General features: G+C 39.8%; 1 protein-coding gene across 1 annotated transcript; it reads right to left on the reverse strand.

The window, feature by feature from the left end:
- Positions 1-320: 320 nt before the first annotated feature.
- LOC119916708 (contactin-associated protein-like 3) lies at positions 321-24128 on the reverse strand (the record flags this gene model as incomplete). Its single annotated transcript, XM_038736698.1, has 6 exons — positions 321-590; positions 5456-5602; positions 6170-6345; positions 12805-13008; positions 16928-17075; positions 23923-24128. Coding segments are annotated over 6 exons (908 nt in total), but the record flags the coding sequence as incomplete, so codon positions are not given.
- Positions 24129-24790: the final 662 nt, after the last annotated feature.

Here is a 24790-nt window from a genome sequence, read left to right on the forward strand (position 1 = left end):
AGAATGAAGCTAGGATTGTACAGATTACATCTGAATGTAAATGATTGCAGTATTAATTGTGACTGGTAGATCTCAGCACAGACACTTTCTCCATGGTAAAATAATGGCCTTGTGCAAATCTGACACTGGGCTTTTGTTTGTTTTGTTGTGTTTTTTGTGAATAAAAAAAATGTGCTACTGTTTTATGTCAGTGGCATAAATCTGAGCTATGACAAGATGTTATGACATCTCTGTGAGACAACTGAATAACAGGGTCAACAGATTCATGCCTCTTTGTAAAATTACAAAGGTGTAACTCAGCAAAATCTTAATTGGACCGACCTGCACTGAGCTCCAGCTGGGCCCTGTCAGCTTTATTGATCTGCAGGCGGAGTCTGGCCTCACTTAGGTACAGCCAGACTGTGCCCTCCTGCTCCGGGAGGTCAAAGGTCAAGAGAAGCCCTGCCTTGTTCCATGTCCGGAACTGCAGAGCTACAGAGACAACCCCTAACGACCACGATGTTAGTCCTGGCAACTGTAGGAAGCTCTGGGAGTCAATGAACGTCACAGCGACTGAAACTGGTTCAGCACAAGAAAAAGGTCACATTGCCCTGAGAAAGACAGGAGGAAGGAAGATAGAGAAATGATTATGAAAGAGATAATAAAACATGAATATTCATCATCTGCAGAGGTTGACTGTGTTTGACTCGATGTCACAGGGGTCTCCTCAGCACCTCCCTGAAAAGGACACCTGTATTACCATATTGATATTAGCTGAGCAGCTAAAATAAGCTAGAAGACCTGACGTTTCAGGGTCACACAGCGTTTGAACTCACTTTCGCTATTTGTCTCACATCTCTCCACAGCATGGCATCGGTAAATAGATATGATACAATGGATAAACTGATTTCAGACTTGAACAATGGCCTTCAGAAATGTTGCAATTCGATCCAAAGTTCAAAGGCAATAGCATGATTTAAATCCACATTTCCATAATGCATCACAAAAATCTGAATGTATAAAGATATATGGTTAGTGTTCTTTTAGAATGTATTCAGGGAAGTCTCTCAGCACAATGTGAGGCACAAATTGTACATTGATTACCATCATCACGCAAGCATAAAATTCATATTAAATAAACTTTTCTATGATTACAAATATGGATCAGTGCCAGTTTCTCTCTTTCCCTCCTCCCTGTCTCTTTATATCTTCACTTCTCCTCATTCTCATTTTCTACATCCTTTCCTCAATTCTCTGCTTTTCTTCTCTAGTTTCTTGCTTTGGGCTTTGTAACTCCAAAATTTGCAAGTGATGACATTGGTGATGATAATGAAGGAGATTACGACAATGCTAATGGCAATGATGATGATGGCGGGTTTAAAAATAAAGAGGATGATGATGCAGATGGTGAAATAATGATAATGAAAATAATAATGACAGTGGCTGTTGACAGTGATGAGCACAAAGAGTCTGAAAGTTTATCATTATAAAAAGCATTTGATTATAATGCCAAAAAAGAATATGAACTGAGAAACTAATTTGAATGTTACATTTTTACAAATTGCTCAATAAATGGTTCACTATAGATGCAACAGCAGTATAATGGTAGATATACCAAATTCTTGTAAACAACACAATGTACTGAATGTATGTTATCTCACCTTAAACAGTACCACTATATAAACCAGTCAATATACAGGAGACACACAGTACACAGTTTAGTGACATCATAGTATGCAGTGATACATGACCAAACTGTAATAATGAAAATTCATAATAAAAAATATATAACTTGAATATATAAATATCATGCAAATAGAATAAGAAACTTCTGCGATGTCACTTGTTTTCTAGTCAGTTTCATCTTTTAGCACTTACCCTCAGAGACAAATCTTGATGGTCAACATCCACACAGAAGAAGTAGAAAGCAGAAAGCAGAGCCCTGAACTCTTTCAGAGGGACAGCACTAAGTTACTGGTATGTGGATGACACTAGGGATCCAACGATTACAGATTTTGTTGGTACGGTTTTTAATAATTAATTACATTAACAATTATATTTCTATACTATGTAAGTATTATTAATATAAGTGGAATATTAACTTTTATCCCCCAGGGGAAATTGTTATTAAGGAGGGAATAAACTGAACTGTTACTGTTATCAACGCTCATCCATACATATAAGTATTAGTGAAAATGAGTGTAGTGTTAACTGAAATGCAGTTAATTGGTAGCCTATAGTCCTGAAAGTCTATAAGCTCCTGATGTTATGTTAGTGTTTTACACTTGGCAACATTTTCTCAACACAGACAGAAGGAGGAAACAGGATGTAACGATAAATGTTAAGTGACTGAAGGTCTTGAGAGGACTATGTTCTGTCTTCCATAAAGGCCCTTTGAGAAAAGAAGCGATTTGCACTACGTGGAAGCTACTTGCCGCTAAAGTTCAACTACTTTGACCATGGCGTGTGCGCGAGCTCTCCGTGCGGTGCATGTTGCTTGGCGCAGCAACAAACCACCCTGGCGCGGGACAAAACATTGAAAATAATGGGCCTCAGCGCAGCGGTGCTGTCGTTGAGGTGAGTCTGAAAGGTTACATGCTGCTTTGTTTGTTTACCGCTACGGCATCGATTGTAAGTGACACGTTTATTCAGATTAACTTTATTAGCCATTTGCAGTATAAAACCACATTGGAAAAGAATATGCAAGAAGCTCAAAGTGCAATGTCACCACATAAAAAGACATAACATAAAACAGACAAGCAAATGCCACATAAAACTCACTATACAATAATTTTATATTTAATTCCCTACCAACTTGCCACATTATTTAATATATGTATTAGGCCTACCTTTACTTTGGCGTGCAACGCTGGGTGGTGATCCCGCAGGTGCTGCGTCAAGTTTAATTTAGGTATTCATTTGCTCCTTTAGCAGCAAACGTTTAACGGCAAGTTTTTGAACAGGTGATCCGTCATCTTCAGTAACGCCCTGTTCAGACTTGGTGTACCCAAAATTCTCCCACACTGCCGACTTTAGCCGTTTCTTTGGTGGAAATAAAGCTTCACAATTTGGTCCCTCTGCCAGAGTTTAGCGAGTGTGCAGTAGCCTCTGATAAGCATGACACTTTAAGCTGGTGCACTGCTCGTCTAACTTTGTTTTCGTTATGTGCAAGTTGCCACAGTTTCGTTTTGTGCAACAGAAATACTCGGTGTAGCAGCGCCTTTACGATTAATTAACCGTGACGTTTTAAAGTGGGGTTAATAGTGAAATCCGGTAATCGCTGCATCCCTAGACAACACATGGGTCAAAATTTAAAACCCATGGCAGGCCTTTACAGAACAAATGACATTACATTTCATTAATTCATTTAGCTGACACTTTTATCCATAGCGACTTTCAAGTGCTATATATCAGGTTGCATGCCTCTGAAGCAACTAGGGCTTTCGTGTCTTGCTCAGGAACACATTCGTGGATGTGTCACAGTGGGAGTTAAACCCGGGTCTCTCACACCAAAGGCATGTGTCTTATCCACTGCTCCATCACCACCCCCACAAATCATCTTGGTGGACAGTAACATGAGGTTACTATGAAAGGATGTCAGCAACAACAGTTTGGCTTTCATGGACTTTGCCGTCCACATTAAAGAACCCACACACACAGACCAACACTTGCTCTTGACTCTCACCATCCACTGGAGCATCAGCTAGGGGTTATCAGGACCCTGAACCACCAATCTGAAAATATACCAACCAAGTGCCCAAGCCCAAGACAAGGAGCATAAACACCTGAAGGATAAAGCTTGAAGCTTGAAGCTTAAAGCTTGTGGATATCCAAACTGGACTATTGTGAAAACAGCCACAAGATCCAGGAAGAACTAAACAACCACTGCATAAACATGGCTCAACACAGACGGGCCAACTCCTCAGGTCAAGGGACGCTCTTTTCAGGTCAACAATGTAGTGTTGTAGTACTCGAGAACGGTCTTGGTCTTGAGACCGGTCTTAAGACCACTTTTTGATGGTCTTGGTCTCGTCTCGGACTCGACAGCATTAGTACTCAGTCTTGTCTCGGTCTCGGACATTGAGGACTCTGGATTTTATTTCAAGACCAGTCAAGACCATAACTTTGGAAATATCAATAAATTACTTGTGCACTGTCTGATTTATTTGTTAACATCTCAACTTTGATTGGATGTAAAACGTATTGCTTTAAATGCAGCCAATAACCCTAATTAAAAATGTGTTGTTACCGTTAACGACTGTCACCCCTCTCTGCGATGGGAAGCATGAAAAGGAGTGTTGAAAGATGGTTAAGTTGATTTCAGCTCTTAGTGTTTGTATGTGCGTGTTTTAACGGGAATGTGGATCTTTCAGATCAATTTGAGTAGTACCTACATATGATCTCGTTCCACATTTTATTCATGTATGTGGGGAACTGGTCTTGGTCTTGACTTGGTCTCACCCTCCCTCGGTCTTGGTCTCGACTTGGTCTCAGTTTGGGCGGTCTTGACTACAACTCTACAACAATCCTTATCAGTCCTTTCATCCCTTCCCAGGATGAACTCTCACGTGATGGTGTCGACAGTCATTCAGACTTGACCTCAGGTGACTCTATGTCCATAATGACAGTTGTTTCAACAGCCAGGAGCACTAACAAACCAAGTTGTATCCATCACCTTGATAACGACCCCACAGAGGTTAAATAGCTGGTCTGCCTGTCAATTAGAGCTAAAGAAGCCTCTTGCATGAGATGCAAAATGTCTTCCAGTATCTTAAACCAAATCCAGTTGGCCTTGATTTAACCTCCTTGATTTCCCTAGATAATCTTCACAGAAAAAAATTTAAAACATAAAGTGCCATGGTTACTTAATTATTTCAAATTGTTTCAGAGCTCCAAATTTGAATTGAATTTAGCTGCTGAATGTATAGAGTTTCACCAAGCAGTAACTGTAACTTAACCCATCCCTCCATGAATTTCTAGAGTGCTAAACAGATGTTTTGTTCCTTAAAAACGTTCGTGGCCCTTGTACCCCATTCCAAGGGGTCACAGACACTCAAAACCAAGTTCACTCTTCCTCACATTTCTCAAACATTTACTTTCAAAATACTGGAGAATTTCATCTTTTCATTACTAAACTTAAATAAATCTTTTCATTACTAAACTTAAATAAATAATAAAATAATAAACAAAATAAACAATCTAAAGCGAAAACACTAGTTGAACTGTTCAGGCACTGTTTTGCTACAAAGGGTGACAAGCCTAAAAAATTTGGAATCACTGGTCTACTGGAAAATAAACAGGACTTTGACTTCTGAAGCCCATGGCCACCTGATTTAACCCTTACGACATCTCAACTCTGTACCTCCCCCCCTCTAAATTAACATTTCTCCACAGTCATCTATTTGTCCTTCTGATAAATGCTGAATGGTAGATTTCCATAATGACGTTCCAAAGATGCTGAAACAGAATAACTTACCACTACAGAGACCTGGTGGTTCTTCTTTTTAGCCAGGTCTATCAGGTTGAGGTCGTTGTACAGTAGGTTTTCCAGGCAGCCATGGAAGTTCCTGTTGGACAGAATGGGTTTCTGCAGTCCATGGCTCTGGGCTGCTCCCAGACTTAGCTGCACAAGAAATCAACACTTGTGAAACATGTAAAAACAAATGTGTAAGCACCCTTGTAGGCTTCAGAGGCTACTGTAAAAAGTTTGTACATTTTTCATTCACAGATACTCAGACTTCTACTACTAGAATACGGCTAAATGCACAACCCTGTCAAGTTTGTTTGTAGGCTAGGTTTGTTTCTTCTCCTTTATAGAGAACTGGCTGTCGCTGAGTCTTGTTTGGTTTATTTAAGGAGAAAATTACTCAATAAATGAAATGGTGATGAGCCAATCAGTAAACTACAAAAACAAACTTTTAGCCCAGTAAACAAGTTGGCTGGAGAAGTGAATTATGATGACACTTATATTTATATATAGTTAGTATGAAACATTTTGACATTTTGAGATCCAAAGTAACTAACATGAATGTAAGGTGATTATAGCTCCCATACAATATACTATAAAGGATAAGACTACAAACGTTCTCCAGCCACCTTTTTATGTCTACATACACAAACAACACATTTTAAAGTACAACTTTATGTGTGTTATTTTGTTGTGCCCTAAATTCTGTCCATTTCCTCTGACCTGGTGAATGTCCCAGTGGCTGAGCTCAGCCGGTATGTGAACCTGGTGAGTGTTTTTATCCACGGTGAGATTGAGGTGAGTGCTGAGCCGCTCCAGCTTTACATGGTGCCAGTGCTGATCATCAAGCAGACTTCCCAGAGAAACAAGAAGCTGACCGCTAGAGGATGAACTCACACCTGCAAGAGGTGAGGATGTGAAAAACAATCAATGATGGGGCATTTCATTGCTACTCAATGACTTCAGTTAATGCAGAAATCCTCTTTTGCGGACTTCCTGCTGAGGAACTTTGATTTCTTTTCTGAGGTGTGCACCTGAAAAACAATTCAAGGTCAGCATTCTGTGTGTCCTCCTCCAAGGTGCATTTTTAACAAGGACAAACATGCTTGAAAAAATAATTTTAAAATGGCTCTTACTTCTGGCAGTAAGAAAACGTAAAGAAAGGTTCTTGTTTGATTTATCAAAACAAACGTTGCAGCTTCAGTGGAATGTTTTCATCTTTATTTCAAACAGTGAGCAGGTCACTGAGGTCACCCTCTCTCATTAGAGCGCACAAATCTGTATGCTGGCTGGTATGAGGACCCACCACAATAAATGATGATGCTACAAAATGACAGCAGGACATAATTAATGACAGACCAAACACCAGCAGGTCCAAATTGGTGGATCCACCTCTGCATCCCCTAATGTGTTGGGAGAGAAAAATGTTTCTGCTGACAAAAGGAGCTACAACAGAAGGACCGAGATACACCAAGTCATTAATAATGAAGGATAGATTTTGAATCAAATTTTGATTACGGGGTTGATTGCTTATGATGCCAGGACTGTCAATCAAATCTGATCGAACCACAACCACTCAGTCCACCCTAGTTGTTGAGTGTAACACTTTTAATAAATTAGACCTAACTATGTCTTTTTCTTTTTTTTTCAAACCTGATTGTATAATCATGAATATTTTATGTTGTAGTGAAATATTACAGAGATTTCGGGGGCTTTACTGAAAGTATGGAGCAGCAGGAAGTAATTTGCTTAGCTTGGCATAGAGACAGGAAGGAGGAGGAAATAGCTAGCCTGGCTCTCTCCAAAGTTTGAAAATACACCTACCAACACCTCTAGAGCTTGCTAATTAAGATTTTAAATCTCATTTGTTTATTTAGAAATGTGAAACAACTATTTGTGGTTTTCAAAGGAGCTGATGTTCACCAAGAAGCATGTTCATTTGCGAGCTTTAGAGGTGTTGGTATGCTGTAAAACATCATACATGAATTTAGTGAATCTTTTATCATTAATTGAAAAGAAAAATATATAAGTTATTGAACTTAATTCAGTTAGTTTTACAAGTTTAGTTCAGTTAACTCACATTTTGAAGGCAGCAAGGACACTTATGTTTTTAAGTCGAACCAGCCAGTCAAATCAGGTAAATTTATAGCCCAATTTCACAGAAAACTAATTTGATTCAAGGGACTTAACAGACTTAACCGCTAAAATGTTTTACAGTGTGCATATTTGTGAACTTTAGATGGAGCCATGCCACCAGTTTTCCACCTGCTTCTAGCCTTTATGTTAAGCTAAGCTAATCACCTCCTTGCTCCAGCTCCATACTTAACATACAGACATGAGAGTTGACTGCAGCATCTCCCAAAATGTCTAACTATTCCAATGTACCTTTCATGATTAGGTCATTAAATGAGGTGACATATTTGGTTACAGCTTAAATAATTGGTAATAGAGAGGGAGCAATCAATACCATAAATCTGAGGGCAAACAATTACAAAAACACTTAACTTTCATTTATGAAACTCCCTCTTCCTTTCTTACTCTGTCAGTCTTAATTTTCTTCATTCCCCCCTCCTTGCCTGCATACCATGAGGACATTGTGAGGCAATAACTGCTTGATTTATCCATACTGAGTGGACTAATATTGAATGTTCTTGTCTTTAAGCTGAGGAGTCTGCGCTGAACACTAGTTTCCACTTTCCAGGAGTCGTTCCAGACAGCTCCCTGGGGCAATATCACCTTATCATATCCTGTCTGCTATTCCATTATGGCTCTTTGCTCAAGCTCTAAATCTGTTTATGAAGGACGACAATGACAGGTCTTATCAGGAGACAGACTGTTATAATTGTTTCAGTATTTCAGCATCACGTGGTGCTACTATTTGAAATACAGCTTGGCTGTAAAAATAATGTACTTTCTCTAAACCAATTCTCAGCTTTAGTCACAGTTGGGAATTGAGTTTATTATCATAAAACAAACTAGAAAAAAAAGGAAACAGTCCGGTCATATTCATGGCAAGAATGTCACCGCTGTGTCAAGTCTCTCTCGGTCTCTTCAAATCAATTCATTGGGACCGTTTGTCCACAAAAATGTCGCCAAAGCATGTTCATAATACATAAAAAATAACTTTTGGACTGAAATAATTACTTCACATAAAATGTTATCACATTAATAAAACTTATCAAGATCAGGAAAAAAAATGGAAGTCGATGGAAGGTAGAAATTATTAGTTAATTCTAAGTGTTTAAGTCATTTTTCAGGCAAGATGCCAAAGATTTTCTGTTTCCAGCTTTTCGAATGTGATGTGTGAACTAAATATCTCTGGCATTTGTTCTATATTTTGAGAATTCTGTTGCTGCACACTGAGGGAATCAGCAGCAAGCAACTAATTATACCGCATGGGTGTGTTACAGTAAGTGTCCCATGGCTACCTTAGCAGTTTCATCCTCCTCTGAAAATATATAGGCTCCTGACTGAAACTCTTATGAGTCTGTTTACAACAGAATCTCTTAGAGGTTCACTGTAAATCATTGTAGAACAAAATGGAATAGAGTAAGTAAATGCAACAGTAATCATCATAATTCATCGTCTTCTATTTCTCTGCCAACTGGCACACTTTGTCCAGAGAGATTCATTCCTTTTCAACAGTGCTCTGCAGATGCCTTGGGGAAGATCTGGTTGTAGCTTTTGCTGCTCTGTGATTGGTGAAAACCTTTGTGATCATGCTGATTTTTGTTACCGTAAAATCTGAAATATAAATATAGCACAGCCAGCAATCACAAACCAACCACAGCATGTCCTTATTATTGAGGATGCAGAGAAAAGACAGAATTTCACTTAACATGCAGCTTGTCCTGCACGCCTCTCTGATGCCATCCTAATTTAGTCAGCAATACTTAACACCATTCATCCAGAATTCACTGGAGCAGGACACACTAGCCCTTAGTGTGTTTACTGCTGTGTATTACAGCTTCCCTGTGACAGTTCAGAAGTGAACTGAATTATGAAGCAGTGGGCTACATTATAGCAAACTGACATTTTGATAAATGTAAAGTAGAAAGGAATTGAGATGGTTTTGGATAGCGGACATAAATCCTAATGAGCCAGCCAATTTATTCCAAATGCTTGGACAGCCACAGGGAGATAGAAACTGTGTCTCACTGTTGTATTTATCTGTTTGTTTGCCAGTCTATCTGCTTGCAAACGGCCTATTGGTCTGTCTGTATGTCTTTCTGTTTTAATTCATCATTAATTTATGCTAATGAATATTGTTTCTTACAAAAACACATCTGCGCTGGCGAAGCTCTTTATGTTTGTGTGTAAGCTACACAAATCCCTGATGCCTAGTGTTAGCCATCATTAGTCATCTTTAGTTCTTCTGTGTCAGCTTGTTTTCCTCATGGTGTGACATGTATTCCTGTTAAAGAGAGGCCCGGGACAGACAGGATCAGGTTGCCAAATGGGGGAGATAACTATGAAGAGCCTCAGGGAATAGCACACACTCTGGAACTATGAAGATAATGCATCTAAATCTTCAGGTTTTATTATGCTCCCCTATTTTGAGCTTCTCTTCTCCTCTCTTCTCTTGAGCCATCAGCCGACTGTGGAGGAGCATGCTGTGGCTCAGGGTGGATGCTCTAAGCTATTGATCTAAATTACACTGTCTGCCGACTGCAAACTCCTGGGAGAGTGTGAGGGAGGGAGGGGATGTGTGAAAGAAAGACAGAGGACTGAGAAAGACAAAGAGCATGCAATTGAAAAAGGCAAATAATCTCCTCTGAAAAAAAATGTAGCAGGGGCAGAATTGTGGTGACATATGAGAAAGGCTGTGATAAATAACAATGGAGAGAAGAGGAAAATAGAAAAGGCAGTAAGGGGCAGCCAGGCAGGCAGGAAAACAAAGAGAGCTAGAGAAAGAAGCTTGCAGTGACAGCACTGTGATTGAGGCGGAGGATGTTTTTTTTCCTCAGTATTGGCTTATCATAGCTCAATCTAATCTCTGTTCCCTTACAAAAACGAGCAGTGTTTATTTTCGTTCCCAGCTACCCAGACTTCTTTAAGGAGTTTGTTGACTATCAGCTTGGGCTAAGCAGGGAGATGTGACAGGCGTCACTCAGGGAGCTGATGTCAGACTGATGGCTTTTGCAGATAACACCTCTCTACCACTGACAGATTTACATTCCTACATTTTCATTGTAGGAATGTAGAGAGGAAGTGACAGAGGGAGGTTAAGACAATTGTGGAGGATGGAGGAAAGCAGAAAGAGAAGTATAAACTATGTCTGAACACAGCAAATTTAGATTATTTCCAAAATATCCTCCATTTCCAAGTAAAAACACCCAGGATTTTTAGCATGTGTGTGCATCTGTAAGGTATGGCCCTAGACAGCGGGAGGCGAGATTTTCTTTGAGAGACCTCCTGCTTTGCCTTTAGCCGATAACTATGAAATACAACTTTAAACAATATATATGTTTAACCATATAAATAACTATATGAAAGTATTATTTGTTTTATGAGGAAAACATGACACTTTGATATTGTACTAACACAAGGGCAATAACATTCCTGCAATCTATAAAGTGGGAATAATCCTTGATGCTGCGATGTGGCCTAGGTAATACTTGTGATTCCAGCAGATGTGCCACTGCACTTTTCAGAACCAGCCCAGAACTGGCTCTCCACTCCACTGAGAATACGCGGCTGGTCTATTTTTGACGGAACCCTTGTCAAGCTATACAGAGAAGATTAAACCAGGCTGGTACAATGTACCCTACCTACCCATGGTAGAAGCACAAAGATCAACGAAATATGACCAAATCAACAAAATCAGGTGGGCAAAACACTTGAGGGCCAGTATGGAGAGGAAGAAGGTTTCAGTGCACAAACGGTCATGAAACATATAGTTTTAAGTCAGAACTATTCTTTAATTAAGCCCTGTGTTAACATCAAACTTAATTTAGGGCAAGAAATCCTGTTTTTCTTGGGAAATGAAGGAACGGTTGGTGAGCAGAGTGGCAGTGTACTCAAGCAGCCAGATGGCATGGTTGATGAGAGGTCTGCCATATGGTGATAATACGACGGCCTGGCAGTCCAACACCACCTCAGGTTTAACCTCGTTTACACCAACACACATATTCCCTCCCATAGTCTCCACAGTACTCCATTCTGTGCTAGCCCACTGTGCTCCACAGAGTTCATCCTTAACACATGTTGCTAGCATCCATCATAGATTAAAAGAAAGAGAATATGAGAGAGGATGTCAAGCTGAGAGCAAAACAGAGCGAAAAACAGAGAGAAACAGTTGATTGAGGGAAACTGAGTAAAAAGTCTTGGAAAAACTTGGAGAAAAAGAAAAAACTAAGGTAGGAGTAAACATGTTTTCACCAACAAATATTGCTGTCCGCCTTCAGAGTCAATAAACAACATCCATGCTTTTCTAGTATTAACCTGTAACTGCATGCCTGCAATGGTAAACTACACTAATTCCCAAAGTTTCTTCAAAATCTGAGTTTTGTCTGAGAAATTGCTGGAAGACATATGGATAAACAAATACTGGATTGAAATAATCAGCATAAGCAGAAAGAAACATAATTCCCCTGAGTTTCATCAAAATTGGATCAGTGGTATCTTAGAAATCACATCTGACAATCACGCAAACAAACCAGCAGATGGACGGAGACTGACTTAAAGCTCCATCCATTTTATTGTGAGGAGAAAAATGTGCTAGATATTAAATTCCTTATATAGAGACTGGATGGCGGATCCCCTGGAGCCTGACTGAGTCCATAATTACACTGTACAGTTTAGGCATTTAGCTGACATTTACTCAGAGCAATGAACAATGAACGAACAGACAGATACAACTACAAACTTTGCCGGAAAAGTCATCCAAAACAATTCAAAAATCCATAGTAATCCATAATCCAAAGTTTCAGCCATCCTACATCACAGGCTTTCAATCCTTGTCCTCAGGAAGCCGGCTACTGCTGTTTTTTGTCCAAAATGTAACTGCACTCAATTGGTGTGCCATGTCTATAGTAGTCCATGAATAGCAATTCAACAATGAAAACCAGCAGGACTTGAGGCTTAAAGTAAGAACCTGCCTACCTTTACTTCTATTAAATACTGTATAGAACACATATAACCACTCACACTCACATCCACACCTAAGGACAATTTTAGAGACACGAATTAACCTAGGCTGCATGTCTTTGGATGGTGGGAAGAAGCCGGAGCACCCGGAGAGAACCCATGCCACCACGGGGAGAACATGCAAACTGTACACAGAAAGGCCGGGGCAACCGGGATTTGAACCCATGACCTTCTTGCTGTGAAAAAATATTGGAAGAATAATGTTGTACCTTGTTGATGGTAAAGCAGCAGCCTTCCTTTCTCCAACACCAGAGTGAGGCTGTGATCTCTCTGTCCCTCCGCATGGAGCAGTGTCCCAGAATTCGTCAGGGTTTTAAACTTCAGAGAGATGACCTCCATCGCTGCCCAGCTCGGCCTCACACTCAGCCTGTAGACCAGGTTGCTGCTGCCATCAAAGTTGGCCACGTCAGAAGCTAATAACAAAGTGTAGGAGGAATAATTTATTATACAAGAGAGATACACTTCATTCTATGGAAGCAATTGTCTAATTATCAATTCTATGCTTATGTAAAATTATACCTTAAATTTCTACATCCAGTGTTACCCCTTGATTCTCCATTAAGTAACTTTAAGATCTGACAGCATCATATCTATTCTGTTAGCTTGCTCCAACTGTTCATTGAAGCTGTGTAATGTTTACACTGAGTCAACTATTCCAACCCAGAACCCCATCAAATGGAAATATTTCAGATGTCTAGGATATAATCGTATACATAGTTCTCCAAAATTAAATATGGTACGTTTAGAATCTCCACTAGAATTTAAAATAATAGTGTGAATTTGAACAATGTTTGGCTGAAAAGTATTAGTTTGTATTGACTAACATCTGGGGTTTAAGAGGTTGTTGTAACTTCGAGACAAGCACACTTACAGAGGAGGTGTGAGCTAGTGAATAAAAAGACCAGCCCGTTCTCATTCCTAGAGAGGTGAATGGCGAATAGGGTGAATGGCTTTCACCAAGGAGACCAGTGTTTGTTTCCTGTTCAAAACATATGGTCAACACTGACTTCTTATAGTGATGTTACGTAACTAGCTTTACCTAACTTACGCAATTTAAGTCACACAAGTAATGTAGTTATTTAAGCCAAACCATGATATTTTCCTAAACCTAACCAAGTACTTTTGGTGCCTAAACCTAACTGCAACATTTCTGCCTTTTCACCTTGTGAACCACTTATTTATTCTTGATAAGCCCTATATGTACAAAAACGACACTAAAGGGTAAAAAGGAACGCCAAGAGGTCTTGACAAAGCGTCCATATGTGTAGCCCTGGGATGAGAACTGCTTGGAAAGACATATTATTGCAAAGCAATAAAATAACAAAGCACAACAGGAACAATCTTGACATTCAATTTATGTTTGTTGCAGTGACCTCAAATGCTTGAATTGCTTGCATTTCCCAAATGAGGAATTTTGACATTAACTGAGAGTTTCTACTTTTTTCAGTTCTCATCAAACAACATGAGACAGTATAGAAACTGTACAACAGCTCATATTTTCTAGTGCATGACAGTATTTTTTATTGTTTGAAGGTATTGAATGTTGCTGTTTATTTCTCTCTGAAATAAAGGTTTCTAATGAATCAGAAATCCAATAGCCCCTTATGTACAAATCCTTCAAACACCACAGTAAAACCATATAGTCTAGTTTCTGTTAATGACACCACAGACCTTAAAAAGACCAGTGAGAGTAATTTAGTCTTATTGTTGTGAAAGCAGAATTCTTGTGAATCTGTAAGCTAAAAATTAAAATGTGGTGCCAGTATCGTAAGTACAGGGTATTTACAGGAATCTTGAAGTAAAATTCAAGACTTTTTCAACATATTTTAAGACTGCCGCGCCACTTTGAGCTGTAACCGATTAAATCAGCCACACACCTTTAAAAAGGGACATTTTTGAGGTTTAAAAGGAATTTAAGTATATGTATAACATATTTATTGTCTATATGTCATCAGGTTGTAACACCACCTAAAAATTTAGGCATTCACCAACTTTCTCAGTTGCCTATAACAGCCTGTATGGGCCAACTGTTCTCTATGTGAAGGACTGGTCAGATTTCCTGCGAAAAGCAACTGTCTTACATAAGCTATAACGTTTATGTACGCAATATTACAGCAAATCATGTGAAACACAGTGTAATTTTGTGTTTTAGTTGGTTTAAACTAGATAATGTGAGCTTGCCTGCAATGATGTGTGATAACTTTCACCGTCCACTTGATCAATATAACAAAATTCAAATAGGTACTTGTAATTTTTTCAAATACTGGTTTATTATTATATACTACTAAAACTACAACCTATATCACAAATAGATCATTTTTAAAACATCAATAAAAATAAATATATACAGGAAGAGACAAGGTGTGTCCAGATGTATCTTGACTGATTATGAAGACAGTTCAGACTTTACTCATAGCATCGTATCGCTGCTGTGGAGATGATTAAATATATCACAGTCACCTCTCTGACATGATTACCACATTTCAAAACCAACCATAATACATTTTGTTTTATATTTTGCTGTAACTAGCAACACAGTTGGGGCAGGGACACCTGTCTGGTTCTGCTTCTAGGCATCTCCTCAGTAGTAGACAACCGGAGGAGCAGGAGGATGGCACTCTGGAGGTCTGCGATGTAACTGTAGTCCTTCTCCACCTTCAATGAGTACAAGCTCCACTTTCTGGACTTTTTGTTGTATACCTTGCTGTACCGGATAATACAGAAAGGAGGATCAGCTTAGTGAAAAGAAACACCTGAAACACCTGATATTGTTCTCTTATAGAGTAATTAGTAAACTATTTCCACATAAAATGCAATCAATAACAATAAATCAGCACCATCTATCTGTATTCCTCATTATGTTTAATATTTTTTGGCTCATCACTTTTAAATGTACTGAGTAACACCATGGCATAACACCATTTACAGTAAAATGTTTTCACACAGTAGGTTTAGCTACGAACAATGTCAACTATATTAAAGGTAGCTTATATACCAGAAACACAGATACTTGGGGACCTTTAGCTATCATTGCTTATGTACACTAACGTTAAAATGTCTTTCTCTTAACTACAAACACACAGCTATATTATTTGTAAAAGAGTAACATCCAGTCAAACAACGCCTGCAGACACAAGATAATTATGCAAACAGATTAGACATAAGGTGTAAAGATAGGTGTAAACATAGTATAATAAACCCAGATGGTGAATAACTAAACCGGCGCAGTCTGCACCTACATTATATTAGCATTGGAAAACACAGCTTGTTTTCCAGCTCACCTACAGCTAAATATAATTCATCGTCTCTACTCTGGCTCCTACACCAGCCTGCACTATTAGCAACAGTTAGCTGAATACTAAGTAGATGAAAGTAACAAATTACCATCAAAATGATAAAAGCCAGATTACCTGTCCAGCAGAAATAAAGCCACCACGGTGTAACTTTTCAGCCCCTTGGTGTTCCTCAGTTGTCAGTCACTATCGTTGAAAAGCCACGCAGATATCACCTCTGCTTCGCTCGTCAGGTCTGAGCGAGCTGACCGGGTGCGCGCAGCCAGCCAATCGTTGCATAAATAAAATAATAAATAAAACGTAGCTGTGTTTACTGCAGCGCAAGCATGTCTCCAGACCTAAACCCTAATGAGCATCTGTGGGGCATCCTCAAACGGAAGGTGGAGGAGCGCAAGGTCTCTAACATCTACCAGCTCCGTGATGTTGTCGTGGAGGAGTGGAAGAGGACTCCAGTGGCAACCTGTGAAGCTCTGGTGAACTCAATGCCAACGAGGGTTAAGGCAGTGCTGGAAAATAATGGCGGCCACACAAAACATTGACACTTTGTGCCCAATTTGGACATTTTCAATCAGGGGTGTACTCACTTTTGTTGCCAGCGGTTTAGACATCAGACAGCAAATTTACACTGTTATACAAGCTGCACACTCACTACTTTACATTGTAGCAAAGTGTCATTTCTTCAGTGTTGTCACATGAAAAGATCAAATATTTACTCAGTTTTGTGAGATACTGTATATGTAATTTATGTAATAAGCTTATTTACCTCCACTGCGTGAAAAGGGGTGTATTTGGCAGGGATCTTTGGAAGTTTGTTATGTGTACCTGTAAATGCCCGCAAAGGCCCGAAAACAGGGACCTGTCTGACCACATGCATACAAAAATAAGACTATAAGGTAAATAAGCCTGAACCGGAACATTTAAACTCCAGATACATAACTTCATGTTTATTTTTCATTTGAGTAGGCATCCTTTTTTCTTTTTTAAAAGATTAGCACCAGCCAAACCTGAAAAATAAGACTGAGACAGAGAGCAGACTTACTATATCGACATCCATATATCTCCAGTCTGAGTCCAATCCTCCCAGTGGGGTTCCAGTCTAGAGGAATCAGGCGGAGGTAGCGAGCAATCACCGCCTGTTTAAGTTTGTATTGGACCACAGTGTCTGCATTACTGTTACCTGGAAAAGCCTGAAACAACAGAACAACATGTTAGTTTGCCTCATTTTTACATCCAACCATCCATGTTCTACTGGTTGCTGCAAAATCTGACGCCAAACCATTTGTAGCAGCCTAATTACGTCCTTGAGTACCTTAGACAGGAACAGAGGATTTGTTTTGTACATTGATGCTCATAATCAAGCTGTTTACCAAAGCAGTGTATTCTCTTTTGAATTTTCGCTGCCTTTTTATTTATTTATTTATCCAAGAGTCTAAAAGCTTCAATCTTCTACTGACAAAAAAAAATTGATATGTAAATAGAACCACGTTTGTAATGAAAAGGATCTTCAAAAGAAAGAGATGCGCTAGTTCTCGTTTATATTTCTATGGAGTGTGGAGAAAAACCTCCTTAATCCAGAGACATTCTTTCTGCATTTTCAAACTTGGAGCTCACAGAGACCATTGATCCTAACTGCTGATAACGTCTCTCCTTCTCTCTGCCCAGTGATCAATAACTCTGGGCCTAACCCATTGTCTCTGTACCAGGCCTCTCTTAAAAAGACTAATGGCCTCTATTTTTCCAATCAGTGGGAATCCAGTGGGATTCTCTGGGTGATGGGCAAATAGGACACACAGAGCAAGCCCCCGTATTAACATCTGTTAGGAAAAAAAATACAAGCTGCATTTGCATGTGTTCAAGTGCATGTAATCTTGCTTGTGTCTGTCCTCTCTACTTGAGACTGTGTGTCATTCCGTATGTGTATGTGTGTCCACTGAGAGTGTGCTGATGTGGCTATGTGAGTGAAATGGGCTTCCCTGGTGCTGCATAATTGTGATCTCAGTGCCGTATTCAGTGCTTTGAAGGGCTGAGCCGGCTGGGCCGCAGAGCGTTAAGCTCAACAAACGGCTCTGTTTCCTGCTGAGGAGGCTGAGGAGAGTGGCATCTCATTTACTTGCCCAGGCATGTTTGAAATATGAGTAGCCTCTGACAAGACCACAGTCAAGGAGAGAGAGGAGGGTAGAGAATGAGGAATGAAGGCATGAAAAAGAATAAGAGAACAGTGGTTGAAGAAGTACTTGGTACTTGATAAAAGTAGAAGAATGTTTTCACCGATATGGAGGTCTTCCAGAGATTGTTGTTGAAATTTTTGCTTTTTATGACCATATTTAGCAAAAACATCAAAGTACAGCTGAAGCAAGTGATAAATTATAATAATTAATGTGGTAATGGACAAATGCTTTGTATCATACATTAGGTAGTTCACACGTGATAGCATAATGATAGCATTAGTTTCTTCTTAATCAAACAGTCTTGTAGGTCTTAACTTCCATTCATACAGTTAGTAGAGGCTTTTCTCCCATTTTACTCGATTGCTGCACTACATAACAATTGACAACGTTTTGATTGCAGTCAACTTAGTTAAGATATAGCGCAAGTAGCGATGGTGCAACTGAACAAAGTGGCAAGTTTAGTTTTAGATTAAGCAGTTACAACATAATAGTGTTGAAATTATCAAACTAAGGTCAGCTGGAACCACAGACTGCATAAGTATTTTCAGCTAAATGTACCTAACACTTTATTTCAACCCTTTAACTAACCCTACATGGAGGGGGCTAATGTAAGGTGTTCATACTAATGTATCAGTACTTGAAACTTGAGTGTGGGACTTTTACATATAAATGAACATCTGTTACATTAAAGCCCTTGCCAAATGAGTTCATACAATGCCAAACAGCAATGACTGGTTTGCCAGAGCTGAAGGGGGAGCAACCGCAACGACAGCAGCAACTTAGTATGGCAGAGCCTATAGGTCCGCATGGCAACACGGTAGAAATACTCCACTACAAGTAAAAGTACATCAAAAATGTTACTCAAAGATAAGTATTACTAGCAAAATACTTAAACTTGAAGTAAAAGTACATAGTGTAGCAAAATGAATGAGTGTTGTATATATATATATATATATATATATATATATATATAAATAATGTAGCATAGAGTGGAATTATTCAGAATGACTTGGTACAACTTTAGTAAATGTACTTATTTTCCAGCACTGGAGGGCAAAGAGAGAAAGACAGATCATCTAAGCTGAGTGACTGATACAGCTGTTTTTGCAGTCAAATCTCCTCCTTAACCGACACTCTAAGCTGGCCTGACTAATATATGGAGCTTTTAAAACACTCTGAGAGCTGATCTGGGTTTATCACCTTTCATGCTGAGTGTCAAATCAACAAGTTTTAAGCTGTAAGAAGCCATACCCTGTTTCCCTCTCTTTCAAGGGATGACACCCAGGCTTCAGAGAGTTTGCTGTCAAATCAGAATCAAAAGCTGTTCTCCGGGCTGCTACTGTAACAAGACGGGTGTACTGTCTTCCATAAAGGAGAGAGGAGATGCCTGACTGCCTCTGAATCATATCTGATGTTCTTCAATCAATGGAGGGCTGCATGGCTTCCTGTCATTCTGACATCCAGTAGTTTTGCTTGGTGGTGATCAGTCATTCTGCAGTCTAGTAGTTTCTCTCTTTACTGAAACATGGAATGGGCACTATAGCTTAAAAACATTCTATAAAAAGATGGAAAATAATGATTTTGAGAAAGAAAAAGAAACACTGGAGAACATGTGCAGATAGAAAGCAACCACAATACAAAAAGAAAACAGAGCAAAGTGCCTCAGCCATGAATTTCCCCCCAGAACTTGGCACTTTTGCCTTCTTAAGATTCCTTTTAGAAGTACAGCCATTTCTGAGATTTTCTTTTCTTTCTCAGCGTGGAGACATGAGATGACCATATCAGGTTCTCTGTGATGCTGATTCTCAGGAACCTAAAACTATTCACCTGCTGCACCTCTGCTCCACTGAGACAGGAGCATGTGTCCTTTCATCCATTTTAACAACAACAATCAGCTCCTTGGTTTTGCTGACATTGAGCAGTAGGTTTTTCTCTGTGCACCCCTCTGCAAGATTGTTGACTTCCTCCCAACATGAAGTCTCATCATTGTTTGAAATCCAGCCATTGATGGCGGTGTTGTCTGCAAACTTCACAATAGAGTTCTCTCCATGTCGGGGGTTGCAATTATGGGTGTACAGCGTGAAGAGGAGGGGGCTCCGGTGTTCAGCACTAGAGTGGAGGAAGTATTGCCAGGGTCCACATGAGCTGCACTGCATAATATTTAGTCGCCACATGCAAGTCTCAGTCAGATTTCTCATTCACATTTACATTGTAGGCACTGAGCGGACACTCTTATCAAGACTGGCTCCCAACAACTGAGCTGCCAAGTGTTCCATCAGCAACTTGCGTGGCGGCCCGCCTTAGTCTAATTTGCTCCGCCATAGTTTCAGAATGAACCGAAAAATTATTTTAAGCTCGCACGCTCAGACACTTTGGCCTCCGACTCGAGAAAAACACTTTTCTTTTGGAGTAACTACGGTAACATTAACGGCCTGTTTCACTCATTTGTGAGAAGGCGATTAAGCTAGCCGCGCCTACATTTGGAGTGCATACGTATTAAAGCCTTAATGGTAAATCCACTGTAACGGACCAGTGCGAGCTGAGGTTAGCGATTTTATCCTGTCAGTTTCTCTCTTTACAAAGACAAGTGTTGCAGTTTTAAGCCTTGTGCAGACTACACAATTTTCAACTTGCCATCTTGTGACGGGGGTCTTGATGTCGTTATGGCGTTCACTACGTGACTCATCGGTGACACACTACACGAGCTTACAGCGGCTGTGTCACCCGACGCTGGTCTCCAAACCACGTTTTGTCAAGAAAACACATGTGAAATGTGAAACAGATGACAAATGATGCAAACTTAGACGTTGTTTGTTATTATAAAGATACCAATTATAAAGACAGAATCTGGGTGAAAGAATGGATTAGCACATGCAGGTAGCAGGGATTGCCTGAGCTACAGAGAGCTGGAGGTGAGTAAAAAGTGTTTTGCGGTGAAAAGTACCTGTCTGCTCTGCAAGCTGCCTGCTCTCATTGGCTGGATGTGGATGTTGAGTCGGCCAACTCTTCCAGATATTTGGCATGCTAGATATCTGGCAGACGTTGTGTCAGAAATGTGTCGGGGAGCCGTTTTGATGAGTCGTTGTGTAGTTCACACATAACGACTGGCTGCCGCCGATCGACCGCTGATTTACCCCCGATCACAGCCTGACGGTCGCCGAGCGGCAAATCGGACTAAAAATCGTGTAGTGTGAACCAGGCTTTAGAGCCCTACCTCATTTTACACGATACAAGAACCACATACAACATTATTTATCAAGTTCAGACTCTGGTTGGACTTAATGAATTTAGCGTGAGGATACACACAACGCCCGGGTTTCAAAATAAGGTGTCTATACAGCATGGAAATAAGATTAATTGGATTATATTCACAGAAAATATAAAAAATGTGTCCAATAAAAGTAAAAAAACAACAATAAAATGTTAGGGAAATGACTTATTATGTCTTCTATTCTTTGTAGGGCTGCAGCTAATGATGATTTTAGTATTTGAAGCTTCTATAGATTATTTCAACGATTCATCGATGCATCGTTTAAGAAGTACTTTTGCCTGGCGGCGAAACACTACTTGACTGATCGGTGACAGGGGGTCACACACACTACAGGAGCAGACAACACCTATGGCACCCAACGCTGGTTTCCAAACCACTTTTATCAAGAAAACACACGTGAAATGTGAAACGGGAAATGAGCAATCCAGCACACGAAACAGCTGTTTGTTATTATAAAGATGGCAATTATAAAGACAAAGAACATGGTTGAAAGGATGGATTAGTACACACAGGTAGCAGGGATTGTCTGAGCTACAGACAGAGCTGCAGGGGAGTTAAAAGGTGCAGCTCCCCGGCACACAGTTAACTCTTGACTATGAGGTTACAACTCACGGCCCAAAAAGGAGAACAACAAACGCACGTGTGCACATTATCAGCTGAGGACTGCAGTTTACTTTGGCTAGCCTTCAACTCAACAATCAATCATGATTTCAGTTGAATGCTAAAGTTGCTGTTACTGTTAGCTTGTCTGTGGTCCGCTGGCAGAACACCGGCTGCTTTCTGATAAGGCTTCGTGCTGTTACCGAGGTGACAAAAGTTTCGTTTCACGGTGGACGACGGTAACATTACAGAGTTGTTGTTTTCTTTAGCTTGAAATAACCCCATACTTTGGACACTTTCTTTTTGTCCCTCACTGTTTTCTCTCTCTTCCCCCTCTCTGCAAACAGAATGAACAGAATTTATCGATTTAATCGATGAATCGTTTCAGCCCTAATTCTTTGATTCAGAGTTTTTGGGAAAACATTAAATAAATTTGTTGACTTTTGTTGCTGTAGTAATAGTTTATTAGAGCACAACATTGTTTATAAGCGTACCAAGTTCTTCATAGATAGCCTCTTAATTTTGCACCAAATTAATGCATTTAACATTAAAATGTACAAAACTTTCTTATGTGGGGCATGCCCCGGACCCCCCGGTGAGAGGGTTCAAGGCACACCCACCATAGTCTCTTAAAATCCTGTGGGAAACACTGAACACAGCTGCAGCTTTTTGTGCGCCTTTCCAACCAACAGCACCACCTCCTGTCAGCAGAGGTTCAACTGTTTGACAGCACCTCCATGCAGTCGACAAAGCCCTGCCCAGGTTTCTTTCATTGTTCCATCCATTATTAATAAAGAGTGAAAGGCTCCTGGTGAGCAGACTTGATGCTGCAGGCAGTACCAGTCCCCACAGAAATGTAAATTATGTCAACGACAGCAAGGCCAAATGCATTTTAACTTCAATGAACCTGAGTTCTGAGTTGCATTCCCTCCCAAGCTGTCTTCATAGCTGTTAAAATACATAACTTTTTCAGACAGCTATTAGTTTTAATTGAGTTCGGTCCTAAACCAAATTGCTTTGTGCAGACTTGAAATAGTTTGATAGGTAATCCAACTCAGCAGATATTTCAGGGTCATTTTTGTCTATTTTGTTTTTTTTGTCAAAGTTTCTTCATCACCACAGAAACATTTTTGAAACTTTCCTTGGTGCGACAGTGAAGGATGCGCCAACAGCCAAGATAAAAAAACATTAAAAAGGCAACAAAATTTAAAACAACTTCTTTAAATCTCTGCAAGTTGATTTTCATACCACAGTGAAATTAATTATTTGATTTCTCTAAAGGACATACATGAAAAATCGAGTTTGTACAAAGTGTTGACATCAGAAGTCAAAACTATTTATAGCTGTTCTGAACCACCATACTCAAATGCGGAATGAAAAGCCCCATTTCTGGAGTCAGAGTGGTGTAGTGGGAAGGCGGTTTCAGATGCTGTTTCACTATCCAACAAGCAGTTTATTTACTGACTTTTTCAACATTTAACCAAGTTCACTCTCTTTCTCAAATCTTAGCTAAGTGCTCTAATTGCCAAAATAAAAGTTTAGTGGAGAAGAGGAAATGGCGAGCAATGACGTTCAGCAGTAAATGTACAGTGTAGGTTACAGTTTGTCTGCAAATAAAAGGATAAAGCTCCCATGTGTGTTGTTTACCAACTACTGGAAAGTGATTGAGTTATTGCGCTGTCGCATTGTAGATGATGTCAGGCAGTTTTATGCAGCATCGCCCCCTACGCTGAGGACGTACACTACAATACATCACCTCAATACAGCATCTCCGTATCAGTTTAACAGAAAGAGTGTCTGTATTTTTGACAGTATTGAAAGTCATACTGTTCAATTTTCAATTTCTAAATACCTTGGTAACAATCAACATTTTAGACTTGGCAAATACAGTAATTGACAACATTTCCTCATTATGTTGATAATGCTGGCAGTGTTACGTTCTTTAAAAATGTATTTAGTTTTCCCTTTTAATACTGTTTTGGTAATTGATTATACCAGTAGAGTTACCCCTAAGCTGTCTTCCTGCCGGTGTTGTCTCCAGTTGTGTCCTGTGTCGCTGAACATCAACAGGTAAGCTGTCAGCCAATCGGAGCTGCCGTAGCGTCCCTGTGTGGCAACAACAGTGATTTGGGTCCGCCTCCCCAGATCCACCTCCAACCACTGGTATCTGTCTGAGACAAGAGGAGACCATCCTCCAGCTCCTGCACAGGGGACAGAAACAAGACAGAGTATGTTTTAATGATGACAATCACCTTTCACATCATGCAATAATGTGTGTTTCTGTGTGTATGCGCTTGTGTTTCTGTGTGTGTGCATGATGGAGGAGAGGGGAGATGCAGAGGATGGCAGAGGTGTCAGAAGAGCGAGGATCGTGAGACAAATTGTAGAATGGAAATGTGATTCATTACATTTTAATCTACTTGAAATGAAATTTTAAAACTCTGAATTTATAGTCTAGAGAAGATGCTCCGTGCTACGACTTTAAAGCTGGCCAATAATAAATCTGTTCACAGTTTGGATATGAATGCAAACTGCTTGTTTATATGTCAGAGTGATGTCCGTATATTGGCGGTGAAGTTTGCATATTACAGGAATGCCAAAGAGTTAGGTTAAAGTACTGGGATGGTAGAGCTAATGCTCTGTCTCTAAAGTTATTAGTAGTCAGCCCATTCAGAGAAAATCCTGCTTTTGAGTTGAAATGTTGCAAAATACGGTATAAACATACTTTATCCAATTTCCCTTATAATCAAATATATAAAGTAGGATATATTTGAGTCACAAACTATTGGAAATTGATTAGACTGAAGCAATTTGATGACTGTCCACAACTGAACAAGTGTCAAGATGTGTCCTGCCATTTCGT

Source organism: Micropterus salmoides, unplaced genomic scaffold, assembly GCF_014851395.1.
Source record: "Micropterus salmoides isolate LMB-PRFRI ecotype aquatic unplaced genomic scaffold, ASM1485139v1 Ms_hic_scaffold_2115, whole genome shotgun sequence".
Classification (NCBI taxonomy): domain Eukaryota; kingdom Metazoa; phylum Chordata; class Actinopteri; order Centrarchiformes; family Centrarchidae; genus Micropterus; species Micropterus salmoides.